Here is a 14,776-nt window from a genome sequence, read left to right as displayed (position 1 = left end):
GGGGAAAAGAAAGTACAGTTGTGTGTATGTAATAGTATTGATTGGCTTATCTGATAACTGGTTTTGTATGAAAATTGCTACATGTATAAGCTTTTACTATAAAATGCTTGCACTTTTTTCTATTTTCATCTATTGCTAGGGATTTTTTTTTTATCAGGTAAGGCTGGATAATTCCTTACGGGTAAGGGAAAAGTGAATCAAAGCCTTGAGATAATGGTAAAAGTAAAAGTCTACAATAGTACGATCATTAGCTCAACTCATAATTCTCAATAATGCGGCCATTAAATTCTAGAATAATGAAGAGAGTGCAAAATTTAGTGTCTATCAAGTGAGTTCAAGTTAAAATCGAAGTTATATTAATGTGATGTTTATTATCGTGATGAAATACATAAAAATATAACTTCAAAAAATAATGCAAGTATATATTATCGTGATTAAATTTATTAAATACATGATTTTAATGCTGATTTTTTAAATATTATCGAATACATTCATTTTTCATTCAATGAAACGTATCAAATTCTAGATTAGACATATAGAATTTCTATAATAAATTATATATACTTTATCTAACTCCAATAAAAAAATTCGAATTCTAAATTAGGTAAATATTTCCGTGTAATGAATTATTATCCACTAAAATAATTCCATTAGTTAAGGCTTGTTAAGGATGACATTTGTCATTATCCAACATTTTTATTAGTATGTATGATATGATATGATTAGATGTTTAATTTTTCTTTTTTTTCTTTTTTTATTTTAATTGGTAGAAAATGACATAGTGTAAAAATAACTTGCCAAGTAATTAATATTTAGCAAGTCTCAATCCATGTGGCAAAACTCGTAAAGAGAGTCATTTGAAAATTTTCAATCTTTTTAATAGATAATAGATAGTATGATTAGATGTTTGGTTTTTTTATTTTAATTGGTAGAAAATAATGTGTAAAAATAACTTGCCAAGTAATCAAAATTTAGCAAATCTCATAATCTATGCTAGTAAACTCCCAAAAAGTGTTGATTTTTCAATTTTTTAATATAGTATGATAATATGATTTTAATTGGTAGAAAATAACATGGTGTAAAAATAACTTTTTAAGTAATCACACCTAAATTTAGTAAATCTTATAATCCATGTGACAGAACTAGGGATGCAAACGGGGCGGGGCGGGTATTGGAATTACCATCCCCATCCCCATCTGTTAATGCAATCTCCATCCCCATCCCCGCGGCGGATATAATTTTTTTCCCCGTCCCCGCCCCGATGGGTTTGAATCTAAAATCATCTCCGCCCCACCACCCATCTGGGTATCCATCCCCGTGTAATTCCCATTTTCCCCGCCCCACCACCCGTCAAATCCCCGCTTAATACCCATCTGTGCCACATATTTATATTCAATCATTTTATAAAACTAATAACATTATTACATAAATATCAATAACTAATTAAAATACCAATTGACTCATCATTAACAACTTTGAACTCTTTTAACCATTTTTATGAAGACAAATGCGAGTTCGGACGAAGAAGATATCGCATTTACAAAACGGGAAAGAAAACGGAAACCAGCAAAAGACTTAAAAATATTTTGAGGCGGGTATCTTGAGGCGGGGCGGGGCGGGGCGGGGATGGGGCGGGTATCACCTAAAACCCATCTCCATCCCCGCGGTGGGTATGAATTTTATACCCGTACCCGCCCCATGACCCATCAAACCGGGACCCATTCCCTCCCCGATGGGACGGGGATGGGGCGGGTCTCCTATTAGATCTGCCCCGCCTGCATCCCTAGACATAACTGTTAAAGAGTGGCACTTGATATTTTCAATCTTTTTAATATATAATATAATTAGAATCAAATTACGATTAATGAGAAATGGATATGATCTAGTATCCGATTTTTGAACGCCCCATGTGGCAAGTACATACATGTTGTAGTAAACTAGAATTAGCGACCTTAAATGCGCCTAAGCATATGTTCAATAATAGACAATTAATCTAAAGTCAATAATTGATGAACCACGAAATTTCTGTGGCAATTTAAAAAGTCACACAATATCTGCATTATTGAAAACACTGACATTGTTACTGCAATCTTAAACCTCGAAATTTCGCTTCAAGTGAATTGTGGGGGCGACCTAATAATTGCACCAACGGTACTCGAGTTGCTAGACCCTATACATCAATTCGTTTCAATTAGATCTTTTTCCTTTTTCTAATTTTGCAATGTTTTTTTAATTAATATACAAACCCATTTTCATTTCCATAATCAAGAGAAAATCCCAACAATAAATTAAGATAGGTCGAACATTCATCTTTATATAATGATCAATTCAACTGTTATTATTTATCTATGTTATATGTTTGACAATTAAATATTTATTAAGGTCTAAATCATTAGCACGTGCAGCATGACTGCATGACTCATGATCTTGACAGCTTAGGACCCTTCTTTTCTAAGGTCTCAAATTCCTTAATATATGTGGATATTATAAGGAAAAAATACAAAAAACTATCTAATTCATAGCACCTTTACAAAAACTACTTAATCTATTTTTTTTTTTAAAAAAACAAACTCACCCACTCAAGCACCCTCAAGACCCAACTTCGATCAGTAACCCTAACCCCTACCTCTCACCAATAAAGTTGGAGGGACAGGTTGGGTTGATTGGTTGGGTTCACCGACTGAAGTTGGATGATTTGAGAGAGCGAGGGTGGTTGCGGTTTTGGTGGCCGGTGGCACTAGGTGGATTTTGACTATGAGAATCATTGGCAGTAAGTGAGAGCGAAAATTAAGATTTTTTCTTTTTGTTATTTTTTCTTAAAATATTTGTTTTATTTTGAAAATATATTAAAAAACGCAAGGATTAATTGGATAAAGCCATGTGGACAATTTAACATCTCAAATTGGTCAAAATGCTAAAAGGAGGTCAGGTGTCTGCCACGTGCGAAGTTAAAGACTCACATGACAATCAAATAACTGATTCCATTAAGTGGTAGCTTTTCGCAAACAAAAATATCATATAAGGTAGTTTTTTGCAAAAAAATTTAGATTTGTTAGTTTTTTTGCAAAGGAACTACAAATTAGGTAGTTTTTAAAAAAAATTTCTTATTTTAATTATATATTAAAATTATATTATTTTTATCGAGAAAAACATCATGTGTAAATATGGTACAATATATCCATGATAATAAATTTTCATAACTGATATACACTACCTTGTTGATGGTTACTTGTATTTTAACTATTAATTTTGGGTTACTCGTGAGTTCTCATTGGAAAATTTGAACGAATTAAGTATTTTTTTTAAAAAAAATAATTTCAAATTAAGCATGGGAAAAATATTTTCCAAAATAAGCACCTTCAACCTATTCCTAAGATATGGAGTTTGTACGCTGTTTATAACAGCGTTAATTACTAAAACTGAGTCAAAAAAGTCAGTCACGCAATTGCCCACTCTTACTAATAGTCAAATTTTTTGTTAGTATATGGTCCGCTGTTAACAACAGTGGGCGATTACTTTAAAAAGTTCAGTTTAGAAATCGCCTGTGATTAGTAACATCAAACAACCTCCTAATCTAAGTTTAGAGATTTACGTGCTTATTTTGAAAATTAAGTTTCCTCATACCTAGTTTGGGATTTTTTTAATGCATTTTTACTTCTCTTTTTTTTTTTCAAATTTTCGTCGTCAGTGGGTATCGTTGAGGAGTATTTATCTTTATGCAATTAAGTATTGAGCATTGTTAATTTGTTGTATGTTCTTGCTTAATTAGGTAAGTGAGTAAATTAGTATGTTTGCATCTTAAGAACTTAGATTTGAGCTTTTGCTCATGAACTTTAAAATGTTCGAGATAGATCAAATATTAATATGCAATTAATCAAAATAATTTGGGCAATTTCCTAAAAAGACCCAAGCCTAATTTACAATCTCATCCAAAAATTTTAATCCCCTTTGTCTCATATGCACATAATCAATGTTATCAATTACCAAATAATACCTTCTATTCAACATAAATGTCTCATTTTGACTTTTACACTATTCATCGACCATTCTTAGTTGTACTTTATTTTTAATATATAAGTTATATCATAGTCATATTAGATCTTGTTTGATTCGTTTGAATACAAAAATTATTTTATTATTTTTATTTTACATAATTAGATATATTAATGACAGTTAGTATCCGGTCAAATGTGACACTTAGGAAGAAGTATTATATGATATTCCATTCCATGCAAAAACAAAATTAAAAACTTACCTAAACGATAATATAACAAAATCTGGAGGATATAGGAGTAATAATAACTATACCATTTTTAAAAAGGCACCCAACTTATATAAGAAAGGTAATCAGTATGGCTAAGCTCAAAACTACAATCTCTCAGTCTCTCTTGGCCTTCTTAGCATCTCCCTACCTTTTTCAGTACGTTTGTCCATCGTCTCATCTTTCTAAATCCTCAACCATTTTTTCAATTTCATCTTTTACTTCGATCCGCCATTGTTGCGAATCGAGTAAGCTAAGGTTGCATGAAACTCAGTTTCCTTCATGTTTTTTCATACAAGATCATCATATATTACTTGAACATGTTTTAGTTTTTTCATTTCAGCTTTTTTCTGGGATGATAATATATAGTATATTGATGTTGGCATAATTTGGTTTTGATGTTAGTTTGAATCTCTGTTAACATATGGGGCATGGGTTTAAGGCCTTACCTAGACCCGACTTAGATTCAATCTACGACCATCTAATCCGTCCAACTCCCGACACATTGGCTTATTTTAGAACACATTAGAGTATATAAAAACATAAGATATTTTGGGGCTTCAACCATGAGTATAATCTTTTGGTTGAGTTGGTTCCTTAGCATGGTATTACAGCCAAAGGCTCACGTGTGAGGAGGCGCGTTAGAGTATATAACATGTTCTGGAGCCTCAACCGGCAATTTAAGCATTTGGTTGAGTTGGTTATTGACATAACAACAAAAGAGCATTTCTTATAAATTGTTTTTGAGTAAGCTATAGAATCCCTACAGAGGAGAGGAAATTAATCCTAAAGAGAAGTAAATTATTTTTTTTTTTCATAAAGCTTATTGCCTATACTATGCACTTGATAATTTGATATATTTTGCTGTGCCTGTAAAATGTAGGGGAAATTGGAAATGGGGAACCTGTTCTGCTGTGTACAAGTCGAGGAATCAAAAGTTGGTATCAAAGAGCGCTTTGGAAAACATAAGGAGGTGCTAGAGCCCGGTTTCCATTGTGTCCCTTGGATCTTCGGTTATCAGATTCGAGGCAAGCTCAGTCTTCGTGTTCAGCAGTTAGATGTCCGCTGTGAGACCAAGACTAAGGTTAGTTTCGAATGTTTTGATCTTTATGAACCAACACAATGGAGACTTAAAATGGTATATTCTATGTGCAGGACGATGTGTTCGTGACTGTAGTCGCCTCCGTTCAATACCGTGCCATTCCTGAGAATGCAACTGATGCATTTTACAAGCTCAGCGACACTCGCTCCCAAATTCAGGCTTATGTATACGATGGTAAAGTTCGATTATGTAAAGTTCTGATAGCCAAAGAACGAAGAGGATGTTCGAAATTTCTGATACCATATTTTTTGTTTTGACAGTAATTAGAGCCAATGTCCCAAGACTATGTTTGGATGAGGTGTTTGAACAGAAGACTGAAACTGCTAACATAGTTGCTAATGAACTCAAAAAGGTAATGCTTTATGAATTTGCTGCTTATACAGTTGTTAATGGAAGCATAAATCGATCAATCAGAACTCGACCCTCGAAATGTAAATTGTCTACAGGCTATGTCTAATTTTGGGTTCGAGATAGTCCAAACACTCATTGTCGATATTGAACCCGATGAACTTGTCAAACGGGCTATGAACCAAATTAATGCAGGTAAAACCTTCGTTGCCTTCGAATCTAGTCACGTTTTCACATCGTTTTAATGATAGAATTCTTTCTCGTAGCTTCGGTTTTCTAGACTAGTAGACTAATAGTCTCTTAAACCATTGTTAGCTTCGAGATTGAGGGTGGCAGCACATGATAAAGCAGAAGCAGATAAGATTATACAGATCAAAAAAGCAGAAGGAGACGCAGAGTCGAAGTACCTGTCTGGGCAAGGTATCGCAAGGCAACGACAGGCCATCATAGATGGTCTTAGAGACAGTTTATTGGGATTTTCAGGCAATGTTCCAGGCACAAAAGCTAAAGATGTAATGGACATGGTTCTCATCACTCAGTATTTCGACACCATGAAAGAAATCGGTGCAGCTTCCAAATCCTCCGCTGTGTTCATCCCTCACGGTCCTGGTGCAGTACAGGACCTCGCTGCTCAAATTAGACACGGACTGCATCATGCTTCTCCATCTGAGGAGTGACCGTTTGCACCACATACTAAATCGGCACAGATGCCTCACCTAGCCTCGCGTTGCTGATATGTTAATCTTTCGCCTTAAATTTGCAACTCATTTGTGCTACAACTGTTAATTTGAATCATTGTAATAAAATGTGTGCTTATGTTAAACTGAATTCCTTCTTGTAAAATATTGTGTGTGGTGTTCTTACATGGACAAACTATACAATTACTTTCTTCCATCAATATGTATTTTTCTTTGTAGTTAGAGTTACAAAACTGCATAAATAGACCTACTAAAATCCCAACTACTTCCTTTATGCCTTTTATTTTGCTACTTTAGGGCAATGATGTGCAAAATATAGAGGGAATAAATTTATAAAATAGATGATCAAGAAATAAAAGTGGTGATAGTAATAATTTGTAGTGTAAATTTTCAAGAAATGTAACATGACATTTCCATGATAATAAAACCTTGATCACACAAAAAAATTTTGACCTCAGATTTTCATTACCACCTAATCCCCTTTTCTAAATGATAATACATTGAAATGAATTTTGTAAAGAAATGTGAAGATTTAAATAGAACAAGCATATCCATTAAACTTGTCAACAAATTTTCCTGCCAAAATTACACTAAATTTTCATTGTCATTTCCTCTAATTAATTCCGGCTACCAAACAGATCGATAATGTAACAAAACAAAAAAAAAAAGACTCAAAGTAATAACAATATTAAAGGAACATAAAGAGCATAAGGTAATTACTTATAGGTTATAGCATACTACATGGAATTTGCTACATTTAATTTTCTCTCTATTGAGTTTTAGTTTGATTTGAGAGAATAAACAAATGTACAGATGATTTAAAGGAAACATAAATATGCAAAGCCATTTTTAAAACAGAAAATACAGCATATCTAGTAAAACAGACTAAAAATGAATTTACTACTAAGACAAAACCGAGAAATACAACAAAAAAATTTCGTGGGATTAAGCACTTGACAACAATACGGACACCTGATCACCAAAAACAAAAATCGAAGGCTGGAAATTTCAATTAAAAAGGTCGTGATTATAAACTAATCCGAGTAAAACTTCAATTCAACTCAAATATGTTCTCCTAGATCTCAGAAAAAATCTGCCACCCACCAAATTATTCAACATAACTGCTGGATTTACCAGCTGAGCTAACAAGTAACAGCGAAAGTTTGTAAATCATTATATCATGTTTTCAATGCCAAAAATTATGTCAAAAAAGAACATGAGACTGAATTACTGAAATCAAACTGATCAGTATAACATTCAAGGCTTAAGAGCCAAAGCCAATCCAACCTTTGCAGTCTTCTCAATGGCTCTAGTATCCACCTCAGCAGAAATGGTAACAAGTGACTTTGGACGCCATTCATGTTGAATAAGTCCACTAACCTTGCCGAAGTTATTGATACGCCCCTTAATGTTGGTTAATGGATCAATGGCGTGTTGGGCACCGAGAGTGACAGTGTTCTTATTGCTTGAGAAGCTATGAGTCACCTCAGCACCAACAGATGCTTTGCTCATCGGATTAATGTGGTGGTAGTAAGATGCATTTAGACTGTCACCCTTGTCATTACTGCATTAACAAGATTCATAGCTATTAATTATCCATGAAAACACAAATGATTACAAAGCAACATGATTAAAATTCACAATATTTCGTACTCATCTAGAAATTTTGGATTACCATTGTCAATAGCATTACAAAATCACAAATGCTTGTGAGTAACCATCTCTTATTGGACCGGCCCATTATATATTTTTTTAAATATTGTACGTGGGTATTAAGAATGATGTAAGTAGACATTTAAGATATTGAAAGTAGGCATTAAGCATACAGTAAGTAAGCATTAAGGATACAGTAAGTAAGCATTAAGGATACAGTAAGTAAGCATTAAGGACAACGTAAGTAGGCATTAAGGACAACGTAAGTAGGCATTAGAAATACGGTAAGTATTAATCTTGAACAGGTTGGGCTTGAGATACGTCTCTCAAAGAAAGGGTCTCTTACAAACATGAAATTCATAGTATAACTAGTTTAAAATGATGTATCTTGCAAGGGCGGATGTAGATTAAGTTAATGTTGTCACTGACAGCATTCGACTTATGTACAAACTCATTCACAAAAATACTAACAAGCGTGATGGCTTAGTTGGTAGAAGCTTGGTGTAGGACAGCACGGGCACAAGTTCGAGTCTCAACAAAACATTTTACTAAATTGATTTTTTCGACCTTTAATTAATGCAGCACGGGATTATTTTTTTAATCAAAAATCAATTCAAACTTTTCAGCTTCTCCGCTCCATTTTCTGACCTTCATCCAATCATCCTTCAAAATCCTTACCACCAAACTTGCCGTAGCCAACCAGCCACCGAGTTTAACTGCCACTTCATCCTTCATCGGCCGGCGGCAGCTCCACCTAGTAGGCCTGTTCAAAAGAACCAGATCCGATTGACTTGACCCGTTGACCCGCATCTTAAAATGGCGGGTCATGCAATCAAAAAAATTATAAGTTACGAGTCGGGTCATGGGCCGCAAGCAATAATTTATAGCGGGTACCCGTCGTCCCGTTTACCATATATTTGTATTGTCTATTATTGATATTGTCCGCTAATTTGCAATTGTACTCCCTTCTGCCAATTGCAAAAAATGCCAACTGCTATTCCTCTTTCTTTACTTCCTTTATGGGAGTATTATGTAACTTCCAGAGTCGAAAAACAAAGATTTGTGCATCTTTTGTACAAATGCAAAATACAGCCATTGCTATTCTAAAAGCACTCCATAATATTAGCTAATATATCATTATATATGCTCCTGATTTCCAATACAATAGGCTATAATTATCTGGTAATTTTAATAATTTCTTGTTCATTGCTCCAAAACGTTACATAAAATCGAGTACCCGGTGTGCCGACCCAACTTATCCGGGTACCCGAATTAAACGGGCCGGGACACAGCCGTTAAAATAGATACCCAACTAATCGGGTATCCGACTAACCGTGTACCCAAAATGCCGGGTACCCGGTTATGAACACCCATACCACCTTGGCAGTCACTGACCGGCTCACCAAACCTGCCGCAGCTAGCCACGAAACCATGTATATACTTTTTTTAGTTTAAAACTTGTAATTGTAATCAATTTCTTATTTCTTTGAATGTTAAATGTTAAACATTGTTGATTCATGATTGATTATTATATAATACCCCAAACAACATTTGTTAAGCAATTTAGGGTTTTTGACTTAATTGATGGTAAATTTATTAATTAGGGTTTCGTATTTAATTTATTGGAATTAATTAGTGTTTCAATTGATTAGTAATTTCATTTTACAATTGATTTAGGTAATTTGTTGAATTTCTTAAAATAAGAGTTTAAATAATTGATTTACGGTTTTTTGGCATATACTTCCAAGATTGGGAGAATGTTAAATTTATTGTTATATTGTCTTTTTCCTAGGTTTTAGAATTTTGATGAATCTAGCAATTAGGATAATTGATTTTTTGTAATTTATTTGAATTGGGTCTTAATGAATGGTGAATTTGTTCGTCATTTGATTAGTTTGATAATGTATTTGGTAATTATCTAGGTTTTAGTCATCAGTAGGAATTTTCCATTTGGTGAATTGGGTCTCATAATATGATTCATTAAAGTATGGCAATCGCAGGTTATAGATTGTTGTGAATTGAGAAAATACTCTTTCCCTCTCTTTGTCTTAAGATTATACCCTTTTGTGCTCAAAGTGCTAAATTCATAGCTCTATTATCAATCCTTATGAAATTCCTATGATCGAAAATAATGTTAAAGACATTAAAATTATGTTGATATGATTAAAATAATAATTACATGTGTTGTTTTCAACATATAAAAACTCCACTGATCAATAGCTTTATCAAATGATCTAGAATGTGAATTTTTCATTTAAATTACCGATATCACTTGTTTTTCCTAGATTCACCCCCGATATCATCAACGCAAGATCATCAAAATCCCAATAAGACCTTCAAGAGGAACTAAATATGCTAATGGTATAACTCACTACAAGGATGTGCAACATTTTTACATCTAGTCTAAAAGTGATAACTCACCGAAATATAGACATGCATAAAGACATGATAAGATGTTGCAAAACGAGAACTAAACAAAGAAACCACTTACATTGTAAGTGCAGCAACCAAATCAGCATTTGAAAAGCTCAGTCCAGCATTGCACTTAGTAAAATTTCCCGCTTTAGAATCAAATGTAACATCAGTTCCCAAGGCTAACACATTAGTCCCAATCACACCCGAGAAGTTTACAATCGGGTTTGCTGTCAAACCGACACTGGTGCATATTCCCACATAGTCATGCAGGTATTGAAGTTCAAGCTGTCCCCACAAAAAAATTAGCATTCAAAACCTTAACAATTACTACTGACTACCACCAAAAGCAATAAATAGTTGGGGATTTGCAAATTTTTAAATTTTCACCTTGCCAGATCTCTGATCAGGAACTCTGAAACTCAGTATAGTTTTCAATCCTGGAGCAGCCTCAACAACACTAATGGTAGTCAACAACTGACAACAATAGGCAACAAGTGAGACACAAAGAATTGCACGTCTCATTTCTGTTGTATCAGTTCCATTCCTTTTTGTTGAAAAAGATTTTTTAGAATAATTTTATTGCATTTAAGCATGATATGCCCTCCATACACTAGGAAAAACCATGTCTACAAAATCCATTTAACTGTAAATATTTATTGCTTCTACACTATCAAATTTGTAACTCACATTGGAATTGGTGTCCACTTTAATATCGGTTGTAACATTGTTCTTCTTCAATTGTGTAGTAACATCCGCAAGGAACAAATCACCTTTCTTTGTGCCACTTGAAGTAATAGCCTGTGGAAACACAAACAAAAACAAGCACAGAGAATAAATTATCAAAGAGAACCAATAAATATAAAAAAAAATATCAAACATACTCAAGAGTACGATGAATATAAAGGATAAATGTGGTGCCAGTATTCAAGATGAAAATGCAACACATTTTCTAAATAGTGAATACTTTATTGTAATAGATATGGAAAGTAACTAATTTCATCATATATGTTGCGAAAGTTGGAAATGGTCTAAAGAATGACAGAGAAAAATAATGATAAAGTAATTATAAAAGCAAACTATTTCCTCTACTTCTAATAATAAATTCTAACTTAGTAATGAAAGGCGCAAGACGCCCTAAGAATAAAAATTAAAAACTACAAAAGAGCCCAGAAACTATTTCTACGACATCTAACTATTTTCTCTAGGTGTAAAGGCGCTAACCTTTGAGTGTGAGATGCTTCAAAACCCAAGAATAAAAATTAAAAACTACAAAAGAGCCCAAAAGCCAAGAAGAAGAGAAGCGGAGAAAAAGAGGAGATAAAGAAGAAGAGAAGAAAAAATATACTTTGTCAAATGAGCTCTTTTGACTAAAAGGCACTCAAAGGTGTTTAACTTAGGCGCTATGAAGCTCTTAACTTAAGAACTACGAAGTTCTCTAAGATTCAACTTACCCAACCCTATGAAGAAGCTCAAACCATTATCTGCCCAAGGTGCTAGCATTTGGCGCTCTCTTCTAACCTAAAGAATAATTTGGTCACTGTGCAAAGAGTAGACGACTAGTCAATTAGAAAACTTTTACTCTTAACACTGTGTTGAATTGGAGAGAAAGAAAGATGAAGGAAATAGAAGGATGCAATTCCCTCATTTGGACATCAAAATGGGAAGGGGGAGAAGGGAACTGGGGGAGAAGCTCCTCATATTCTACACAAAACAAATCCTTCCAACATTGCAAAGATTTGAAAGGAAAACACACTCATTTTCCCTCCCCTTACAGACCTCCCCTCCTCTCCCCTTTCCTTCGTAAAATGTTATCCAAACATATGAAATTATCTCGTGGACCCAAGTGAACAACACCTCCTTATTCCTTACTCAACCCTTACTATCTTCAAAGATTAACTCTAAAACTAAATTCTCATTTGCCTTATTGAGCAAATAATTAACCTACATCCTATCATTCAAATTCATAAGAGGAATGACATGGTCCATCTACTGCATTTGATTCTAAGAAATTTTTCACTCTAAAAAGTCAACAAGCAGGGTCCTGAAAAAAGCAAAGACAATCACAAGAATGAGCAATGGTGGCACACAAAAAATCAACCAGACAGAATGTCAAAACAACAATAAATAGTAGCATATTTAATCACTAAATATTCAACATCTCACATTGATAAATAATGGTTTTTACTTTAAGATCAAAAAAAAAAAAAAAAAAAAAAAAAAAAAAAAAGAGCCCAAACCTTAACATGAATAAAGCATAAAATAACTCAAAACTTAGCATTTAAGATTAAAAAAAAAAAAAGATTTTATCCCAGGCATTGGAAAAGTCAACAACTCATAAGTCACATTAATCAACATACAAAAATGTCATACCTTTAACTCATAAAGCCAGCCATAACCCAACAATAAGTAGTCGACCACAATAAATCAACATTTAAGATTGTTAAAAAATATATTATGCAATCCTCTCTTATTAATCTATAGCTAATAAATATTAATGAGAAAGAAAATTGAGCAGATTTTGTTGGATTTGTGAGCACAGTTTTCAAATTTTTTATATGAAGTATGTACTAAGATTCTGATGTCCATTGGAGTATACAATCAGGGATGAAAAAGCACCTAAAAAAATCAAGATTGGAAATTTATTATTCCGTGACACACTCCAAATTAAACCCACATTTGATAATTGATACCAAAAATTACAACAATAGTTCAAAGATTTGACAAAAAGTTGAAAAACTCTTTAAAACGGAAATCTGATCTCATTCTAATTGAACACCTTCTACGACGTACTTCAAAATAAGAATCTACTAGAACAATATCATAAATTAAAATTAGAAAAAAAAGAAAAAAAAACTTACAACGCCAGTAGGGGAATAGGTAGTGATGCTGAACTTATGATCAGTCTGATAATCTCGGTAAAGAAGATCTATATATGCATTCAAACAAATAATAAATCAAATACAAATCAAAATATTCAAAACTGAGACAAAAAACTTAGTAAGATAATTTTTTCAAATCAATTGGAAGAAGAGAAAGAAAATTGAACCACGAGCATTTTTGCCAATGTCCGAATAGAGTCCAGGACCTTTCGCCATTATAGATTACAGAGCAAGAAAAATTCAAAGTTAATTAGAAATGGAAATGACGAGGGTTAGGGTCGAATATACTTTTCTGTTTATATATGAATAAATCAAGCCCTATTGTCTTGACCCTAACGTAATTTTCTAATTAAGCGGCGTGGCTCGGATAAATCTACAACGTTCATCTTCGGTAAATTTTAGGATGCGCTTTCCTTTACCGTTGATTTTTACCTATTTTTTATACTCCTTTCTATTATTCACTTACCACTCTTGATATGTATTTCATTTTTAGTTTATCATTTAAAATATAGACAAATACGATCTTATTTTATTCATCTCAATGTAAAAATTATTAATATTAAATTTTCATAATTTTTAATTACGCATAATTAGAGATATTAAAGGTTAAAATGTTATCTCGACCAATGTGAAAAAATAAATGAGACTAATAGATTGAATAGGATAGAATATCATATATTGAATGAATTTTTTTGAAATGCTTCTAAATAGTTTTGGGTTTCTTGATGAAAAAGACAAGATGTTCAAATTTTGGAAGGATTATTGGTTGTTTCTTTGGCAAAAAGAAAGACAAGATCAATTTGAATATGAAAAAAATAAATAAATAAAAAACTTTCACTTGGTGTATGTATGCTGATGATATGTCATTGATGCTCAAAACAAAGATGATATATATAAACTAAAGGGATAATTTAGTATGGAGTTTGATATAAAAAATTTAGGTGGAGCGTGAAAAATTATAGGAATATTTACTTTATTATTTTTTACATTTGATTATATTGTACTTTAGTTACTTGTTAGATTTGTGATATTAAATCAGGGGGACTCAATACTATTATATTTTAATATCTCTAACGATTTACAAAATCATATTAAGTAATAACATTGTCATTTTCTCAATTGAAGAAAACAATGGTTGATCTCAAAAAAGAGACAACTCAATGCATTAAATTAACTAGAAACAATTACATACAATAGGCCTTAAATGTAGGGGTGTTCAAAAAAAATCAACCCGATTGACCTGCATTATAAATGGTGGGTCAATTAATAATAATAATAATAATAATATGTTACTGGTCGGGTACTTGATCCGCCTTAATCGGGTCATGGGCCACAAAATATATTAAAATGGGTACCCGCGGAGTCGCTGTAACATTTGAAAAATTAATAGTGGGAATTCAAAATAAATATTAGAACGAGA

The 14,776-nt window shown here is 33.0% G+C and overlaps 2 protein-coding genes across 3 annotated transcripts; one reads left to right on the top strand and one right to left on the bottom strand.

Annotated features, from left to right (window-relative positions):
• The first annotated feature begins 4,364 nt into the window (after window positions 1-4,364).
• Window positions 4,365-6,855, top strand: LOC130801924 (hypersensitive-induced reaction 1 protein-like). Of its 2 annotated transcripts, none has more exons than XM_057665872.1 (6): window positions 4,365-4,519; window positions 5,145-5,345; window positions 5,417-5,537; window positions 5,624-5,715; window positions 5,810-5,906; window positions 6,027-6,841. In XM_057665872.1, exons 2-6 carry the CDS (start codon window positions 5,157-5,159, stop codon window positions 6,386-6,388), a joined length of 861 nt encoding a protein of 286 aa, XP_057521855.1. In that variant the 5' UTR covers window positions 4,365-4,519; window positions 5,145-5,156; the 3' UTR covers window positions 6,389-6,841. The 2 variants fall into 2 exon arrangements, with proteins under 2 accessions (XP_057521855.1, XP_057521856.1); XM_057665873.1 differs by having other exon boundaries at window positions 4,371-4,420; window positions 6,027-6,855.
• A 532-nt stretch (window positions 6,856-7,387) lies between these two features.
• Window positions 7,388-13,683, bottom strand: LOC130801925 (mitochondrial outer membrane protein porin of 34 kDa-like). The gene is made up of 6 exons (XM_057665874.1): window positions 13,524-13,683; window positions 13,336-13,403; window positions 11,165-11,275; window positions 10,865-10,951; window positions 10,554-10,762; window positions 7,388-7,973 (listed from the first exon to the last, which is right to left on the bottom strand). The coding sequence occupies exons 1-6, from the start codon at window positions 13,570-13,572 to the stop codon at window positions 7,667-7,669; spliced, it is 831 nt and encodes a 276-aa protein (XP_057521857.1). The 5' UTR covers window positions 13,573-13,683; the 3' UTR covers window positions 7,388-7,666.
• Window positions 13,684-14,776: the final 1,093 nt, after the last annotated feature.

This window comes from Amaranthus tricolor, chromosome 15 (assembly GCF_026212465.1).
Source record: "Amaranthus tricolor cultivar Red isolate AtriRed21 chromosome 15, ASM2621246v1, whole genome shotgun sequence".
In the NCBI taxonomy this organism is placed as follows: Eukaryota; Viridiplantae; Streptophyta; class Magnoliopsida; order Caryophyllales; family Amaranthaceae; genus Amaranthus; species Amaranthus tricolor.
Note: the sequence above shows the minus strand (reverse complement) of the source record. Positions and strands in the feature narration are given on the sequence as shown.